Raw genomic sequence first — 20,239 nt, 5'->3', positions numbered from 1 at the left:
TCTGTTGTTTCCTGGTCTAAACAAAGATCCAAACGCCCCAACAGATACAAACATTTTATGCCTGAATTCATCTCCCCTCCCTAATAACTTTGTCTTAAACTTCATTCTCTTACATTCATTGCATGACACAGAAAGCAGAGTGTTGATGAGGCAGGAAGCCAGTGAGTTCCTTATCTAATCAGTATACCACACTATAAATAACAATAAGCAAGTCCCACAACAAGACTCATTGCTTAAAAATTAAGGGTTATCACCCCACTTATCAGAATTTCAGGCTGATGTAGGCCACAGTACACAAGACTTTGTATTTATTTTTTCAATAAAATAAAGGTCAGGGTTAGTTTTGAAAAACAGCATTGTACGAGATGAATTTAAACCACTGAACTCTTCAACAACTGGAATGACTGCTTAACATTCACCCCAGTCTCAAAATTAGTACAGGCTGTGCTGGCATTGCTACAATCCAACAACCTTTAAGAAGTAATAAAAACAAATCTACTTTTTAGACCTTGCTTCTCTTATAGCTTATATATTTATATCTTTCATTGCACTGTTTTCTGTATTATGTATAGCAGGATAGCTACAGAACATGGAATTTTGTTTAAGCCCAGCTGAGAGCTTCTTGTAAGCTTATGGAAGTTTGCACATGTTCAGATGCATCTCCGGGCAACTCCAAGTTTCCACCTTCAGAAGAAGCACAACTTGAAGGTTTATGCCTAAATGCACATCTCTGTAGAGATTCCTGGAAGTGCTTAGTAAGAAAGAACTAGCAGAGAAACACGCAGAAGAGATCTGCATTGACTCATGCATTTTGTTTTTGTTCCTCACGGGTAGTCCCCGATTTCTTGTCATCGCTTTTCTCTTCTTCAACCATCATACGCAAAAAAAAACATTTCCTTCAATTTCTAACACATGCAAGAAACAACAAAAGTAAGAATAAAGCACGCACAAACATACCATATCCTCCAGGGACGTCGTTCATGCTTTGGTTCTCGGAAGCGTTTTACTAAGAAGAAAAAAAGAAAGCAAATAATTGAAGACAATCGGGAGCTCCCAAAACCAACAAGTGAAAGCAAATCAGTTTGCTGAAATTGTACATTCTTCAATAAACGAGATCTTACGCAACAGCATTTCACTTTCTCAACTCCAAGGAGAACTTTCAAAGAAACTGGCTCCCTTCTGTCACCTTCAAGTTCCTAGAGATCCATCATCTGACTGCCAATATAGCTCACTCGAAAACATCTATTACCGACACCGTTTCACTGGCCTTAACTTTTATGACTGCCCATCCAGAAAACCTAATTTCCAATAGGAAAGCAGGTATTAGAAAAACCCATTTCTTTTGCTCACTACAGTCCAAAAGTCAAATTGGAAAATATTCTCGCAATACAGGGGCAATCTGTAATATCACTAATAAATCAAGTGAATTAGTAACAGGACAAATGTATTCTCTGACAAAGCATATTTATTTTACGGATGACAAATAAGACTTTTGTGGGCAAAGTGAATTGCAAAAGGAAAGCAGGGCAGACGTTTTAGTCAGATAATCCCTTCACAAAAAAGCTGGTACTATTAAACCCCCCCCCCCCCCCCCCAATCCAGCATTAAAATCAATGCCAACTATACAAAGCCAAAGAAATAGATGAATTTGACTATTTCAATCTTGATACAGTTTACAAACTGTTTGGGTATCGGATTGAAAGCTCCTCGTACCCCCTGCCCTGCTACTCCCAGGTACTATCCTAGGAAATTCCATTCTTAACTCTTTCTGAGCAAGAAAACCCTTTTTCCCTACTGGGAACTCATGCTGAGCTCTGGTCAGACCTGGAACAGGGGGCTGGGGCAGCCTCACCTCTGCCTGATCTGGCCTAATGCAGATTTGTTTTCTCTTACAGCTGCAAGATAACCAATTCCTTATAGATCATAAAGACAGACCAAAGACAATGGAGTATAGCAAACCCTTTCACTAAGGATGGGGTTTATGCATGGGTTTAACATATGGGTTTTCTTCTGCCAAAGGTTGTGTCACCCACCAGCTCCTTCCACAGACATCTTGAAAAATAATTCTTTAGGCTCTTATTTCAGTCCTCCAAAAGGTCAATAGGATTCTAACCTGGGAGCAGCAAGGAATGCAAGTTTCAAATAGGATGCTGCATATAATGTATGCGTATATTTCAGTGTGAGGTGCCCCTGCCCATGGCAGGGGGGTTGGAACTGGATCATCTTAAGGTCCTTTCCAACCCTAACTACTCTATGATTCAATGATAAATTATGCTCACCTAGCTTACAAGCCTTTAAAACACATGCTGGGTTATGAACCAATCACAACTATTTCAAAACATAAGGCAATATTCCCCAAAGCCAACCTCATAGACATAATACAGCATTAATATTATTACCCAAAGGCCTTAAAATGGACAAAGAAAAATTCACCTCCAAGGTGGAGGGGCAGTGTTTGCAGGGAGCACCAAGCTAACAACTGTCTGCCATCGCCTCTGACAGCAGAGAAAGAAACCAGGTTTCACCCCCCGATAACGCAACTGTTGGAAACCAAGAAGTGACAAGGAGAAAAGCCTGAACACTTACACCAAAGATGAAGCTGTAGTATCAACATTTGCCAGCAGTTTAATCTGTGAATCACATGCTGTAAATACAAAACTGCTGTTGCAAACGAGCAGCAGCCAGCTAAGTTAACCACTTTGTTGTTCATGACAAGGCCTCCCCAGTCACACTATGGATCACCTTCATCAGTGACCCTTCTACACAACAAGAAGCCACAAAGCATCACAAAATAAATGCAAGAAGCAGAAGTTTCAACTTACTGGGATTTGTGCAAGATGCAGGCAAAATGGAGATTAAACTGGTAAGATCTGAATACTTCTGGAGGAGAGGGGGGAGTTCTTCTATGAAGAAGTTGTATAAACCTTTGAATTATTTCTTTCTCTGAAGTATTCACCAAAAAAAAAATCATTGTGGAAGAGAATATTCCAAACCAATTCAACTAACACCATTTCCGGGCTTATCCAGACTGAGAAAAGACTTCAGGAAGTCCATGTTTCTCCAGCCAGCTCTTGAAAACATCACAATTCATTTGAGTTATCATTAAACAGGAAAGTTAACTTTGAAAGCCTCTACAGATGTCTTCTGGGAATGTATTAAATGGCTGATCACACCAGGAACTTTATTTATCCCTCAAGTTAAATGAGACGATACGTTCAAATGCCTTAGGAGGTGCTACCTGATGAATAGGTACCTGTACACTTGAAGGCCTTCTGGATCCACATGAAACAGGGTTGCTTGCTCAGCCTAGTTTCATGCAGCTGTGTCTGCAAGCATCAGGTACCTCTGACATACACAGGTATTGCCAGGAATTGCCCTACATCCCCCGATGCAGTACGCAGGTTACGTTGCCTATGCAGCACAATACAGTATCACTTCAGGGTGGTTCAAGTTGAGAGCAATTTCACTTCTTCCCCAGCAAGGGAGCATGTTTTCTGTAGGGCTAGAGACAGCTGAGGCCTTCCCACTAAGTAAATTGAGCAAAACCCTCTCAGATGTAAATAACCACACTGGTAAGCTCAGGATTAATAGCATGTTTGCTATTAATACACTAATTTTGCAACTAAAACCCAGCAATCCCCCCCCAAGATTCTGCAAATGTTTTAAGGATCTCTCAAACTGGGGAGGGGAAAGCAATTCTTCCCCCTGCCCACCTCCAGTAGATGCCATGACTGTAGCCACACTCAGCTCTCAGTTTCCCCTGGCAGCCTGCATTGCCTCACTGTAAACTCGGAGATGTGCACTGGTGTGTGTGGCAGCTGACAGATGGATCTCAATCTGCCAGCTTCTCACTGAGGAGGTGGGACCACGCCATATGCTTCAGTTCGGAGCGTTACACTCGCACTAGCAAGGATTCACCATATTTAATATTAATTAACTAATAATATTCAGAATTCCATGCTGAATTATAAATGAAGGAAGCAGCACTGCTTGTTTATACATTCAATGCCAGAATTTGTCAGGAAAGGAAATAAAAGCACTTCTGCCAACAGGCATGTGAGCTGCCAGATGGATCCATAATAGATAAGCATAGAAGGCAGAGTATTGTTAATGCAAAATCCAAGTTCATTAAATTGTCTTCCCATTTCATTGAAAGTCTAGGAATAATTAATGCCAGAGTACTGTGGAAGGCTTTCTAACAGTTAGAAACACAGGAGTTCTGCAATCAGTATTCCAGAAAACTGAAGATGCACAGGGTCATATAAAAGAACAAAAACAAGAAATAAAAGTAAATCTCTCCAAAATGTCAATACAAAAAGCAATGCTTGAACCTGGTACTTGGAATTCTCTTGCTCCTTCAGCTCCTCAAAACGTACCACGGGGAATATTTTGCTGATGTGAACTAACTTCAGTATGGATTCAAGAACTCCCATCAAGTTTCCAGATGGCTGCTCTTGTAGCAGCACACAACTGGCCTGCCTCAGATGTCTGAAATGCTTCTACATATCATGTATTGCATTTCTTAGACTATTCAAACTGTTTGATGTCCTCTGCAGCTGTACAATAACACTGCTCTTCTAAGGAGAGAACTGGGGGGAATTTCACCTGTATTTCCAGTGCTTCTCAAAACGTTCAAAAAACAGGTCAAAGACAAAGCATGTGAAAACTGGTTTGTTTCACAAACCTCCGATACATCTCTGTCATCAGACCTCAGCAAAGTGACAGCTGAGGCAGCCAAACAGGAGAAGAAAACCAAAAGGAGGAAAGGTTAGTAAGGGTAAGGTGACATCTGCACGTCACACATGCAAACCTGCTCATGAGCGTGGGCAGGTTCAGCCAGGATGGAATCGGAGCCTTCTCATGGGTGCTCAGGCAACTGGCACGAGGAAACAGCCAAAAGTTACAGCCAGGGAATCTCCAGCATGACAGAAGTAAAAGCCTTCCAGTGACAGCTGTAAACTGCAACAAGCTGCCCAGAGAGCGTGCAGTGCCTTCAGTCTCATAGACCTTGAAAATTCACTTGGGCTGTGCTCTGAGCCAGGAGCCAGGCTGGCCCTGCTCTGAGCACAGGTGGGAGCAGGTGACATTTAGGCTCGCTTCCAACAAAACCTGGCCTGTAAGTCTAAAAATCATCTGTCTGTGATATGACATTTAAAATCTCCAAGATTTGACCAACTACCAAAGGATCAAAGTATGCCTAACTATAAACCGTACACACACGTATCTATGTATGCACAGAATTTAACAGCAAGAACAGTCTGCTGCACTTTGAGCTTCCATGCAGTGTTGTATCATGAGACTGGTAAATCTCCTCCAGCAGGATGGCTTTGCTGGGCCCCCTGAACAACATGCTGCAACCAGACAGATCCTCCAGCAGAGCCCTCATAGTGCAAGACGGTTGTGATGGGCAGGGCTACTTTGATATTAATTCACATAATCTCCAACATTCCAGCATTAAAGTTTCCAGTAGAACACTTTTTGCTAACTATGTACTGAGGAACAGCCAAAGAGCTAAACTGAACATTAGCATCCAAACTCGGAATGGGATGCAGAATTTCATATGGCTACTCTCAGAGAACTGAACTATTTTGAGCCCATTTGGTTATCAGAACATATGCATCCCAAATCTGATCCTGCAATTTCTAACCCTGTAAAAAACTTGTAAAATCAACTACATATGCAGAGCAGATTTCAGGTTTTGAAAATTCTGTTTAGGAAGACTGTCAAAAACACTGTTCTGCTTGTTAGCATCAACACTTTGCCTACAACAGTGGGAAACATGCCTGCAATTCATGAGCACATGCACAACAGTCATTCCTGAAAATTCACACCACCATGGAATGACAATGATCAGTGAACGTTATGTTACCTGTGATCTTTGTCCTGTATTTGAACTTACCTCCCTTTTCCACTAAAGCAAAGCTCTTAAGAGGCTTGTCTCGCAGTTTCACTGTGCCCCATCCCTTATTTTCTTAGCAGCAAAGAGAGAATAAGAAGTTACATACTTCTCCAAAATGGAATTTTTCCATTTTAACTCTGAAGACACAACTTGTCTGATGAGAACAAGCTAAAATCATGCCTTACAACCATGTATCACTTGACTGTCAAAAGTTTCAGTGATAGTTATGAGCTCAGCATCTTCCTATACTCATAGCTTAAAGAAAAACCCAGGGACACAGCAGCTGTGTGTATTTAAAGACAGGTAATAAATGTGATTGCACTAAGGACAAAAACCCCGGTGTTTCTGGCTTGCTGCTCATTTCTCCAGAGAGAATTTTATGCCATTACTGTCTTGGCAATTCAATTTTTGCCCTACTGCAATTCTTCCTTCTTTTCCTATAGCCCATTAGCTACCACTGAGATGCTCAAATACAAGACACCCCGAAAGCCTACCTGCTTACTTCCCCACATAAGAACCCCTGAATTCTTCATTATATTGTTACTTAATGACCTAGACTTGTCAACACTCTTGGACACCAACTCTACTAAAGTAGAAATGATACTGGACTAGAGCAGCTGGTTTCTAGCCACATCCAGTGACACGTGTGGAAAAAAGGTATCAGGAACCACGGTTTGTTTCTTCATGGTGAAGAAAGCTACGGAATAACTCACTCAAAGGAAAACTGTTCTAGTCAATGTTAAAGCCTGGCATACACGAAGTGCACGAGCTCACCAGCTTCGCTCCCCTGCAAAACGGAGCTCTAAAACTTCTGTAAGACAGAAAACAGTACTGGCCATGCAAGTACCCAACCTGTTTTCTTAATTCCACCTCACCCTTGGCCTCAACGCTTCTGTAGATGTGTGTAATTAAGAGATTGTCCATTAGAGATGGTTACCCAGGGAGAACCTTTATAGAAAGGCTGGACACAATAAGGTTTAATGACCCAGCGAGTTAGTTATTCAGGGACATCATCACACTAATGATTCAGTGCCTGGACACCCATGCAGTACCTGCAAAACTGCAGGTTTTCTGCCAGTCTCTTTGTTCCAATGGCAACAGTTAGAAGGATAATGTGGCTGCAGCTCTTGAGCAGCAAAACCTTGGCAACAGCTAAGTGGATCTGACTGGCACGCTTGTTAAAGCGGAGAACAAGGACTTTGTTTTACTGCAGTTAGATAAGCCAGTGGCGAGCATCCACCAAGCCCAGCTATCTCATGAGCAGGGCTCTTTTGTCTCAACACAGATGACGGAAAATGGTGTGCCAACACTGGATTTCACCTAATCTATCGCATAGGCAGCAGTGCTTGCTGGATAAACACTGGAGAATTGCAGTTACTGGAAACTGCCTCAGTAAAAACGTTTACTTCCTACCTGCTTCCACACCTAGCTCAAAGCCTACACAGAAATTCTGTCCCTGCAAAGGCTTTATGATAGCGAAGGGAGTGCCTATTGTAAAAAGTAGCTCGCCTTCACAGTGCAGGGGAGGAGAGGACAAATCATTACTAGGAAAAACTAAAACCACTGCAACCCGAGCTTTGGCATAAAGCAGACAATATTGTTTCTCCAGGAAGAGCGGCCAAGCGCATTACATGACGTTGGTGAGCTTTTTATTCCTAACACGTACATAATTTAATCTCAAAAACCGTATTTGCCAAATGCTTTAGCTTGTAAAGACTGGCTGCAGGAGACACAGCTATTACGTGCCACAGACAGCCCAGCCTGAGCCAATTTCACCAAGGCTGATCTCATGCATCCTGGCAGCACATGATAGTGCGGTTCTGACAGAGGCAGTAATTGGCTGTCAATGAAGAAAACAAACGTGTCTTAGTAGAGCATGCAGCCCAGACATACCCCATCAACCGAGCTCCTTTTTTTAAAGGTAAAGCTTACTTTTAATACAGCTAGTATTTAATACAGCTAGGCACAAGTTCTCACTCTCAACTGCTAACTTATTTCCTATCTCCCCACAGAAAGCAGTACTTTTAGAAGTCAGAAAATCCATGCGGTGCACACTATATGAACAAAAGTATTCAGCCCTTTACTCCCTGAAAGGCACACCAGCACTACAGCAACACTAAAGGGTTGCAAGTAATTGCTTTAAGAACTCTAAGGTAAACCAAGCTTAGGAACTTTTTATCCACGTATTAAAGTTATAAGACAAGATTTGATCTTGGAGACAGACATTTGTTATCTCTGCGTTTAGCATATGCAGCACTGTCCAGCTTAGGAACTAGCTTAGGAACTTTTTATCCATGTATTAAAGTTATAAGACAAGATCTGATCTTGGAGACAGACATTTGCTATCTCTGCATTTAGCACATGCAGCACTGTTCAGCCAAAGCATGCTCCATTTGAAAGGTCACAATAAATACAATTTCCCAGCACTTTCAGTAACAGAAGCATATGCTGGTCTGTGTCTTCAGCAGGTATGAGATACTTAAAGCAAAAGAAATCTAAGCCTCCAGTACTGAAAGTACCTGCACAATCGGTTTGAGAAGTTTCATATCCAGCCCTCCTGCAAGCACTCGGAAGCAGCTGTTATTAAACAACTACCCCCACAAAGAGCAGGTAGGCTGCTGGAGAAGGACCTACCACTCCTACCGTGTGACACACGCACCTAGTGAGAGCTGGAAAATGCAGTCTGCTGTGTTCAAGTGGGTTTCCTCCCCCCTCTCCCCCCTGCATTAAAAATAAGAACCATTTGGGAAACATGCATTATTGAGTACAAAACAAACAGAATCAATCTGTATTAATGTGCACTAAGCAGCAACTTATGATTCACAACACCATTTTCATGTACAGCATTCACAAGATCACTCAATAATACATGAAGCTTCCCTAACGTTATTAGCATGACAACAGATATCAATGAACTTTAAGTCATTCAAGCCAGTTGTTTTAAACCAGCTCTTGGGAACCGAGAGAACTGCCAAAGCACAGAGAGAAACTCACTCATCATTCATTAAAATATTAATTAAGCCAGTGACTGTAGCAGTTTTAAAAGCAGAAAGCAAAGCCAAAATGTCAGTTCAGATACAGGCAGAAAGACTGTACAAGGAAAACTGTGTTTCCATTTGTAGAAAATGATAAACAGAAAACATTAAATCAAGAAGGCCAAAGGTAGATGTACACTGTATGTTTAGAGTCCATTAAACTCCAAGTAGCTTTGCTTACCAGATTCATTCTTCCTAGGCTGCTGAAACTATTGAAGCACTGAATTGTAAGCAAGACACATTTCACATAGCACCAGCTTGTTTTACAAGGAACAAAAGATAGAGAACCTATGCTCATACATTCTCTTAACACACTATCAGATGTCAAGAGAGGAGCCAGTGGCCAATTAGGCAGATTTCTTTGATATAATATAGCAACAACTAGGTGTTCCCAGTATAAATTAGACTTCTGAAATCAAGAGGAAAATATGTAACAATTTCATGTGCATAAGCATTCTTTTTAATGGTAAAGCTTCATACTTCTTACCATTTGTGTAAGTTTCATTAAAGCTTCACAACACCAAAACCTAATGCCAGCACTAAACAGTACTGCCATAAGAAACCTCAAGGTTTTTAGATCATACGGACGAGGATGTTTTTCTTCCTTTTCCCCAGTTTAATTTTAAAGCACCTTGGACCATTTCATCTTCTAACATTACAATTACCTTCCAAAGAAAGCATTAAACCCCTATGCATATAAAATAACATACACTGCTAGTCACATCATCCGCGCCGAAAGAGAAAGCTATGCTGGAATATGCTGCATAGTAGCTGCTTTTCCAGCACAAGGGAAGAACAGCAGTTATTCTAAAAAGGAATTAAAATTGTAGAGCATATCCTCAAAAATTAGAGACAAAGGATGTATGTTGTTAATTGTGAACAGTTGTTTGTCATTTCTGTTCCATGGGGAAAAATAAAACCTGTAGTTTTGGTAAATGGAAAAAAAAATAACCAGAGTGGAACAACAAAAACCAAGCAAAGGTTGTTTCTGTGAGTACTCATTCAAGGTGACTGGTTAGCCTGTCCAAAATAGGTAAGATGTACTCTATAAAAACAGTATTTGGCCAAGTTCTAAGCACTGAAATCCAGGATGATGATTCTGTAAGTTTTACCAGTTACCAAAACGACATCAGCCCTATAAAATCTGCTGTTACATTTGAAACCCTCACAAATCCAGGAACTCCTCTCTCTAGTTTACCTCTCACCAAAGACTTCTAGTTACTTCCATTGGTTCATCTCCTTCAACAGCATCATTGAAACACAGCAATGCAGAGACCTCTCCAAGAGTAAGTACGCAAATAAACTTCTTGTCCCAAATCTTTCTGTCTTGAGCAGCTCACAGGCAGCTGCTCCCCAAATCCTCCAAGCTCTATTTAATGCTCTGTGACCAGACGAAACAAGGGAACAGTACTACGCTCCTCTTCTCCCAGAGGAGCCAACACATTAATCACGGCAAGATGAGGAATGGTTTGCCTTAGAATCTGAGGTAGCCAAAAAAGTGACAAAAGTTAAAATGGCCTAAGTTAAAACTACAAAAACATTTGATTATTAAAAAAATTGCAATTTCTAGGTAAACCAAACCCAAAACCAAACCAAACATCATGAACAACAGAAAAACCAAGTTTAGTACCTTCCTTGAGATGACTTTTCCCTCCTGTAGCTCAGCATGCCTCTGAACTAACTTGTATGTGAAACTATGGATCCAAACCATGAATGCAAGCTGTGAGAGGTTTGAACTCTGAATCCATTTTAGTCCGTTTTTACCCCCAGCATTCATTCCATATAATGTATGTACTAGGTTCTAACTGCAAATTTAAATAACGTGCGATTTAGGGTCAGTGCTAGAAAAACAGCTCTTCAGTATTTTGAGCAACAGTGCAAACAAGTTTAATTATTCCTGATTAAACCCTAAACCCGCATCCCTATACAACACCACTTGCAAAGGCAGCCTCATGCAAGCTCTAACCTCATATTCAGTGTGCCACTGAGATCTAACATATTAAGTTTTGTAGGGAATATATCGTGCTGTGACCAAGAAATCTTTTATAACGTGAAGAATTTCCTCCCAGCAGGCATGAGGAGGCAGACCTGATTTTTCATTTCATCAACACAACCCACCCAGATAAGACTTTGTTAAATACCAGTTTAAGAATGCAAACTTCATTAACCATGAAATTAATACCACTGCAGAACACAAAAATGCACAGTGTGTGTTTATACAATCAGCTCCTTACAAATTTAATTATAAAACACTAGTCAAGAACACATTCATTATGCAGTGCACAGTTAAACAACAGGCTAGCTAACAGTCCACAAGTTAGTTCTAATTAAACACAGCTTCAGAGTTTCTGGTTAATTTATCATTTTAATAGTTTACAAATGTCAACATAACTTATCCTTTTTCCTAAACATTTCATAATGTGAATGACATGCCAAATTATACTTAGAGCAATCTTATTATCTGGAGTACAATTATATCCAGCAAGCAGCTGAGTAATATGAAAACTTCGTACATTCTGAGCCAACAAGACAAAGAAGGGCATCAGACAACTGCTAATGAAATGTGCAGATTGGTTATCTAGATTTGTATTTTTTTTTTCCCTTAACTTTTACTTGCATGGCATTTCTGGCAATAGGTGCTGCATTTACTGACACATACTAATGACCTGACACCATCGGGATGTTAATACACCCAATAAAATGCTATTACAATCAGGCATCCTGTAGGCAGTTTTAATCAAAACCCCCAAGAAAATGTAGTTTAAGCAAGAATAAACGTTACGAAAACATGTTTCTCTTACTGGCAATAAATGCAAAGCCATGTACATAACTATGCTACAAAATAAGACTGGTTTTCTGTTTTCAAAATAGAAAACAATTCCAAAATTGTTATTCCTAACTTCCTTTCAGATTATTTTCTTCACTTGAAAAAGGCTCAGCTGAGTATTTCCTGACGCTATTATTACTTGGTTTTGTACAACATGAAATTTGTTAGAAAGGTTTGTCTTTTCCTGGAGAGCTTGGAAGGGACAGAATTTACATTACTAGGTACTTCATACATTAAAAAGCACTATGATATTACCATGGTAAAAGCAAGCCATTTACTTAGCTAATGTACTCACATGGCTGCTCCCCCTCTCCTCCCCCTGCTACAGCTTGTAGTGCATCTCTCGTTTTTGTCTCAAACACAGATAAGAATGTCACAGAGACACCGAAAGGCCTGATGATTTATTTAAAACAAACAAGAAGCAGTCACGTTACATGGCTGCCAGCAATACTTCACCATCCCAGAATAAACAAAGCACTTGATCACTGTAAAGCATAATTCACTTGGCTGTGACCAAAGTGACCTCAAAGGGCTTTTCCAAGTCCTGCAGCCACATGCAGCCACTTAACCCGCAGGCTAATAGCTACTACAGCCCACTGAGACATTGATCATTGCTAATTACCATGGATCGGGCCTGAAGGAGCAAGGGGTAAATACACCTTCTTTCCACTGCCATCATGCCCTCCTGCTTCCTCCTTGGCTTCCGACCGGGTGGGAGGGGATCGCATCATCCCTTCATACCGGGTAGTCAGCCAGCCAGCCCTGCAGACCGACTGCCCTGGGAGACAAAGACTCGCTGTACACAGGGAGTCCTTACGGGAAACCCAACACGGACTCCAATGGAAGCTCTCGGGGCCGGGGCCGGGGCCGGGCCCTGCCCCGCGGCCGCGGTGGAGCTGTCCATGGTCTTGCCCGGCCACCCACCTGCTCTGGTGACAAGCGGCTGTGTGGTGCTCAGCTGCCAGCTGGGCTTAAACCACGACATTGTGATGATACCTGAAAGCGGCCCTTAAAGTGACTTCAGGTCACCTAACACTAGGTCCAAGTGGACATTGGAACACACATTCTACATGCACCTGGCAATTCACCAGGTACCTGCACTCACAAAGAGCTCTAGGAAAGAACACACAGCGCATTCTGCAAGGTGTGCTGCAGCGTGCAAGTACAATACTCTTCCTATTTTCAGCAATAGGAAAGGTCCTATTTGTGATCTGAAATTCTGTATGAGACAAGTTTTAAAATGGGTCACACAAAGAAGATGAGGCAGTCCCCAGCAGTCCATGTGAACATGTACCACATCACTCAGAGCGAATACAATGATGGGATGTTAACCAGTCAGGTAATATCAAGTCTTTTAAAACAATGTCTTTGTTAACAGAACACCACCCTGCTAACAGGCTTCTCCCTATATCTGAGGAAATGGCCAGGTAGAATAAACTTGATACTGCTACTCAGAAGCCTGTATTCCACTGCTGATTTTATGGGATATCAAAGTCAGCTCCCTGCCATTTTCATGTTCCTTAAATCTGCTCAAGCAGAAAGAAAATTACTACAGAACACAACTAAAATAATATGCTTTGGTTCTTTTTCATCTCATAGTTCTCTTTAAGATCCTTTTTTTGAAAGGCCACTGGAATTACTTTAAATTCCTTTTCAAGTCCCAGCTCCCCAGAACATTATCTCCTGCACTAATACTCCCTTCCCTTCACACAAATATGAAATCATACCTCTGAAAAGCATATTTTTACTAAAGCATTTCAAATTCCACTGAACTATTTACCAAGACAGCTTATTAGGTGAAGAAGCATTCACTTTCCTTGAATGGCTTATCAGGTGGGAAAACCTTGCTGTGAAGTAAACTGATCCTAGGGATGTAGTTTTTAAGGTATTTCCTTTAAGGCACTATAAGCAAAAAAGACCTCAAATATATATATATATATATATATATACACACAGTATCTTTTATTACTTCCTGTTATGAAGTGGCTTGGCTTAAATAACCAAGGGTGGAAAATAACACACACTTAGGTAGGAGGGACAAGAGTAAAATTAAACAGCAGACTTCAAAAAAGCAGGCTAACAGTCTTGAGAATGAGTGGCCAGATCCAAAAGGGCTGCCAGGCCAAGCAGATTTGCCACAAAGAGGTAGTTTTTAATCAGTTAGTTCCCTCTGGCATGGAGTTACAGTGGATGGTTAGGAAGGAAGCAACAGAAGTTGTCTCACCCAACTTCAGCACAGCTACTGATGTACTGGAATATCTGTAGTGTGTGGGTGAAAGTGTTTCAACACATCTTTAGCTTCACAGCAGAGAATCAAACTCTGAGCAGGAAAGATTAATCCACAGTGATTAAAGGCAACACACTGATGGGCTCCAATAATATTAAGTATATTCACTGCTTACTCAGACATCAGGAAAGTACCTCACTTCTCTAGCACACAGTGCTTTACACTAAGACCAGGAGGGCAAGATCCGAAATCAGAGCGACTAAGTAGTAGATCTGGGAGGCCTTACACTTACAGCAATAAAGACAAATGCAAACGTCTGTTCTTTGGTTAAGGCGCTAGGAAGGCTCCTGCATAAGGTCAGGGTAGATGATAACTAACGCATCTCCTACAAGAAAAAGATTTAGGGGGTTACGACGGGTTGTATATTTGAATCTGAAAATAGCAGGAGAGTCACTCATTGAAAAGGCTACTGTGAGGTAAGAGAATAAGTTAAACTGCTCTTCGTTCCCTGTGTGACAGAACTGGGAGGCAAGAGCTACGAAGAAAAAGAAACTTCAGATTTAATTTCAAATGGTCACTTCATCAGCTCAAAGCGAGAAAGTCTCTGCTCCTGTCACTTCCTGGTTGCGCCAATTCAGTAGTGAGGGCACGCACAAGGCAGCTGATAACATGACTGATCCTTTGAAGCATTAGAAGACAGTCTCAGCAAGGCAGTTTCCACACTCCCTCCGTCCGAGTCACATCTTCAGCAAATTAAAAACCTGACACTTGACCACATTTTAGCCCTTAAAATACAAAGTTTGGCTGATGTCAATGGCGGGTCAGCTGATAGCACAACTTTACAGCAATTGAGTAGGTTCACAAACAAGAGGTGGCAAACTGGCGTGTCAGACCTTAAACAATTTAGCTCCAAGAATAACCCTTCAGTCATTTGTAGATGAACCTTCACCAACGAGGCAAAGGAAAGGTCCTCCTCTTACAGCCAGCTACTATAATCAGAACAAACCAGTACAAAGTTGCCTTCATTCCACTGAAGGCAAGCATGGCAAGAGTTCTAGAAAAGGGCAAGTCTGGGTCAGCCTTTGATTTAGGCACTTACAAAAACCATTCTATTCTTTACATGTCAAATCAAGTATTTTTCAAAGGAAAACAGCCTCTGTGCATACAGAGCAATTCCACAATGTATTTCTGTTGTCATTACTTTCATTTCTGTTTCTACATAGGATTCTGCACCATTTATATCCAAGTATTTTAGCATCTCCTTCTAGGATTCCCTTCCAAATAGAAGGCAAAAAAGGACCACCACACAAAAAGACAAGCGATTTTCCCTTTATAAGTCAAATTTAATTATTAAATTTAAATACCAGCCAGTCGTTTGTCTTCAGCTCTCTGACTTTTTACAAAGAGCTGGAGAAGTGATACAGCCACACACAAACAATTCATGCCATTCAAAAGGGAGGCCCATCTCTGCCCTGTTAGCAGTGCTACTTCTCCAGCAGTCCACACGTACAGCCACTTGTTTCTCCCTCAGCACGACCAGCTCAGTTGTGCTGGACAGCTGGAGGACCAGAGCACAGAAATCCTCCGGCTTACAAGTAACCACATTTCACAGAATCATAGAATAGTTCGGGTTGGAAAGGACCTTAAGATCATCCAGTTCCAACCCTCCTGCCATGGGCAGGGACACCTCACACTAAACCATCTCACCCAAGGCTCTGTCCAACCTGGCCTTGAACACTGCCAGGGATGGAGCATTCACAACCTCCCTGGGCAACCCATTCCAGTGCCTCACCACCCTCACAGGAAAGAATTTCCTCCTTATGTCCAATCTAAACTTCCCCTGTTTCAGTTTGAACCCATTACCCCTTGTCCTGTCACTACACTTCCCTGTTTATTTTTCTTGCTGTATCAGTTGTGATCCAGCTCCAGAAGCTGTGTCATCCCTTCTGCCACAGCAGCTCAGGGACAGGAACAACTGTGACTGCTGAGGAGAGGTCACACGCTCCCTCCTGTTCCCAGCCAAAAGTTCCCACTTCTCTGTCACATGAGATCACAAAAAGCCCTATGTGTAGAGGCAATTTTGAAGGGTTTTGGAACAACATTCCAGGTGCTTTGTGTATGATACAAAAAGGACAGTAACATTTGGACAGATAAAACCATCGCTCCAGCACAGCACTTAACTGAGGGGGAACTGCCAGTTTGCCAGTATAACTGGCCCACTGTGAGGCCAGCTTCTCCTCCTGCTAGGAGACAGGCCCAAAACTAAGTGGAAAAGAACATGGCTGTCAAACCTGAATCAAACATACCCATCCTTCAGTTGCTTCAGCACTTGTAAGCGCAACAAGTTGCTACCCTTTTTGCTCTAAACTCGTTTGGAAACTGACTCCTTTCCTCACCAGTACCATTGCAAGGACCAGCTCCCTTGCTTTCACCTCCTTCTTCCACAACTACAAGCCCTTTATTGACAGTCTGCTTCTAAAAGTTCATGGTTTAAAAATATCTAGCCAAAGTCAGGAAGTGCAGCTTACAACCAGGCTTTTGTTTTCCTGTTAAAAACTTCTTGTGTTCACTTTTTCTTGTCTTCATCGAGCATTCCAGTGTCACTCTAAAATACATGAAGATAAGCGATACCATTCCCAGGAAAAAAATCCTACCCCAGCAAATAACATCTGCAGCTCTTCATCTTTTGACATACAACCCATATGAATTATGTGGTTGTATCTCTTCATTCTAAAGCCAACGCTTACACATCATCATCTTAACGCTTACATATCCCAATGCTTACACATCATCATCTTAAAGCAGTACTTTTGTTTGCAAACTTTTAAAACTTTTAGTTATGAGGATGCTGACTAAGCAAGTGTTACACCAGTGACTACTGCTGTCATTCAGAAAACTATGCTACATGCATACATAGTTTTCGTAACAGCAATGCAATTGTTTGCTGCGACGGAAACACCAAAGTATGCAAATAGAGTGTGTTAGCAAACTTGACTTAACCACAGCAGTATGACACTAGCATGACGTGGTATCAGTGCCATTCTAACATAAACGGGATCTTGGCCTTTGGCTCAAACTGTAAAACACATGCTCCCTTTTCCCTCCCCCACATTTTGTTAAAAGCGACTTCATGGTGAGCTGAGTAATAGCTCTGGGCTTCTTTTCCACTCCACAACTGAAGGGACACTAACTACAGGATGGGACAGAGAGAAAAATCTACTAGAACTGCTCCACGTTGTTGCGATTCCCTCAGAGCAGGCAGGGCTGGAATCATTCGAGTCCTTGCCTTTCCACCAAACTCAAACGAGCAGGTATCAAGTTCCTGCTCATGAGCTGAGCTGCTGCAAGCAGCCACACGAGCTCACCGGCTGCTTCAGCTCCAAGGTACGGAGCAAGCGCGGCACAGTGCGCTGCGATTTAAACAAGCCGTGTCTGACTGCGCTGTTGACAATGTGACAAGGTGCACTTGCAACGAAACTGACACAGCCAAACCCTTGCCTTTTGTATATTTTAAACCCGAGTAATCCTGCACACCCCACTACATCCTGCTGTTGCGTTCAAAGCGAATACGTGTTCGCACCAACAGCGATAAATTGCACTGACATTGGTGCAAACATTAGGAAAACAAGTTTCAGAAAGTCGTGTGCTTTTAGCACTTGACACCCAGGCTCTGGGAAACAACGCTGTTCATCCTTAGCGCCTGCCTTCAGAGCGCACCGACCGCCCCCCCAGCCCTGCAGCCGCACAGTCCGGGTCAGGGGAGCACGGGGAGCACCAAGAGGCCTCCGGAGCTGCCGAGCCGTGTCCCGCGGCCTCACCTCACGGCCCCGCTCCAGCTCACCTGACACCAGCAAAGCCCCGGCCGCGGCTGCACCTTCTCAGGCCGCCGCCCGGCCGGGAGCCCGATATAGCCCTGGACGGCCTCAGGGCCCTGCAGCGAGGCGGTGGCACCGTTAACCCAGCCCGAGCCCCCGGACGCGGAAGGACCCGTGCGGCCGCGGCCCGGCAGCTGCTGCCAGGCCGCTCGGAGCCCGCGAGGCCCGGAGGCCGCGGCCCGCCCCCGCCGAACTCACGCATGAGGGTGCTGAAGGCCACGACGCCCAAGAGCCCCTGCAGGAAGATGCCGAAGCTGTCCATGAGGGCCCCGTTCTCGCAGCCGCGGTCTCCCGGCCCCACCGCCGCACCCCCGCCCGGCTGCGGGGGGCCGCCGGTGAAGCCGAGGCTGCCGTTGGGCGGCGGTAGCCCCATGGCGAGACCCGGCCAGCGCCCGCCTCAGCGACGCATGGCCACAGCGACGGCGCAACCGGCGGCAGAGCCCACGCCCCCCGCCCCGCTACGTCACCGGCGGCGCCGCGATCCCATTGGCAGAGTCCCGCCCCTGCGGCCCTCTCGGGTCAGCCCCGCAGCTCGGCGTGAGGAGGCGGGGCGGGGCGGGGCAGGTCCGGTCCGCTCGGCCGGCGCCGTGAGCCCTGCGCGCCTCGGCCCCGGTGCCCGCTCCTGTGCTCCGAGCTGCACCAAAGCAAGAGCTCAGGAACGCAAGCGGTTACCTGAACAGAGCAGCGACCAAAGCAGCTGCCTGCTCCCCGCCTTGCACACGCGGATCGCATGCCTCAAGCGCTGCCCTTCAAACAGGGACCTGACCCGCTTCCACAGCTGCTGCCCAACATCGGACGTCCCCCCCACACCCGACCTGGACATTGGCACTGGCTGAGGATTTACCCAGTGCTTCGTTTAAACACGAGATCTACGTTTGAGCCAGGAATCCGGAAACGCAACTTGAAGCGCTTACGCCTCGTTACTCCGTAGTCCACGCTTCAAAACAGACCGGTCTCCCCAGACACCTCCAGTTTTCAGCTCCTCACACCTCCCCTGAGCCCTTCTGAACCCCGTGGCAGACAAGCCGCTGCCTCCTGACACGGGCTAGTCACACGTCTCTCCGGCAGACTCCACTCCGTGAAGGTATCGAAGATTTACCTTAAGCCCTACACGCTTCCGTGCTTCAGGGCAGCGTTAAGCAAATTGATTTCATCTCACTGCTACGTATTTTCTGCAGCCAGTATAAAGTCAGTTCAAGACGACTGAAGCGCAGGCAGGAAACAAGTGCTGAGGAGCATATGGGTACAATCTGCTGCAACCCCAAGTAAGGAAACAAAACCTTTGCAAGGCTGACTTGTCTGAAACATCCTGTGGAGCCTCAGGTTGTTTAGGGAAAGCAAAGTCAGCTCTTTTTTAAGACTCCAACGTGCTGGGTACGGTAAACCTTTACAAACCCATCCCGAAGGAGCAGCAGAATCTGCAAGGTTCACTTGGGATCTTATCAAGCATCTTCTTATGTTCAAAGCAACCCATGAAAGAAACTAACCTCGATTCATAGGTTCTTCCTCAGCTCCTGTATATTAATTTCAGCATCCTGTGAAACAAAACCTGCTACCTTTGAAGAAGACTTCGATAAATAGGATTCCTGCGTTTGAGGGAGCTGTATACACCCCAGCCAAGCTCTTACCATGATGCCCATGCAATTGGTATTTATGTGGGTGACATGGTTTAGTGTGAGGTGCCCCTGCCCCTGGCAGGGGCGTTGGAACTGGATGATCTTAAGGTCCTTTCCAACCCTAACTATTCTATGACTCTATGATTCTATGTGCAGTTACCTTTCATGCAAGTAACAGAACATGCTTTACAGTTTTCACCCCCCACTTTGTGCAAGATAGGAAACTGCTTATGGTAAGCAGCATGAACACATTAACACCAGAACCACCACGAACAGTTTAAGCCTCTTTTTTAATTTTCTTACAACCACTTAAAACTGTCATATACCACAAATTTATGTACACTATTTACAGACAAAACAAGCAAAATATCCATCCAAAATAGTTTTTAAAAAATCCTCTTATTAAATTGTTACACCTGCTCAAACAATGGTGGGACTTCATAGGCATATTTTCTTGTGCATGTTTCTCTTCCATGTAGTACTTCAGTCTCACTGCATATATATATATATATTTAAAAGTTAAAAGAAAGATAAAACAACAAGCAGAAGGGACACAACACAATATGCATTTAAATCTTTGTTTAAGAACAAGCAGCTAATTAAAAAAGGCAAAATACAGGAAAAGTGCATCAGTTCCAATGAGTTAGTATAAGAAAAGAGGCCCACAGGTGGAGAGCAGGTACCCTTCAGGGCAGAGCCTCCTAAAAGACCTCTGATTGTCTATAAAGATTATTTAAAATCTATTTAAAACAAACTGGGG

The 20,239-nt window shown here is 43.5% G+C and overlaps 1 protein-coding gene across 1 annotated transcript in view; it reads right to left on the bottom strand.

Annotated features, from left to right (window-relative positions):
- The window catches only part of LOC130598378 (musculoskeletal embryonic nuclear protein 1), a 42,216-nt gene extending 23,947 nt beyond the window's left edge, over window positions 1-18,269 (bottom strand). Inside the window, exons 1-2 of the mRNA XM_057407744.1 lie at window positions 18,062-18,269; window positions 958-1,006 (exon numbers count right to left, since the gene is read on the bottom strand). Coding sequence (XP_057263727.1) covers window positions 958-1,006; window positions 18,062-18,236 — 224 coding nt within the window. The 5' untranslated portion in view covers window positions 18,237-18,269. The remainder of the gene's footprint in view (window positions 1-957; window positions 1,007-18,061) is intronic.
- Between the last annotated feature and the right edge of the window lie 1,970 nt (window positions 18,270-20,239).

The sequence above is a fragment of the Pezoporus wallicus genome, unplaced genomic scaffold (assembly GCF_028554395.1).
Source record: "Pezoporus wallicus isolate ANWC-B61680 ecotype Strahan unplaced genomic scaffold, APGP_CSIRO_Pwel_v1 contig_3568, whole genome shotgun sequence".
In the NCBI taxonomy this organism is placed as follows: domain Eukaryota; kingdom Metazoa; phylum Chordata; class Aves; order Psittaciformes; family Psittacidae; genus Pezoporus; species Pezoporus wallicus.
This window is presented reverse-complemented; position numbering and strand designations above follow the sequence as displayed.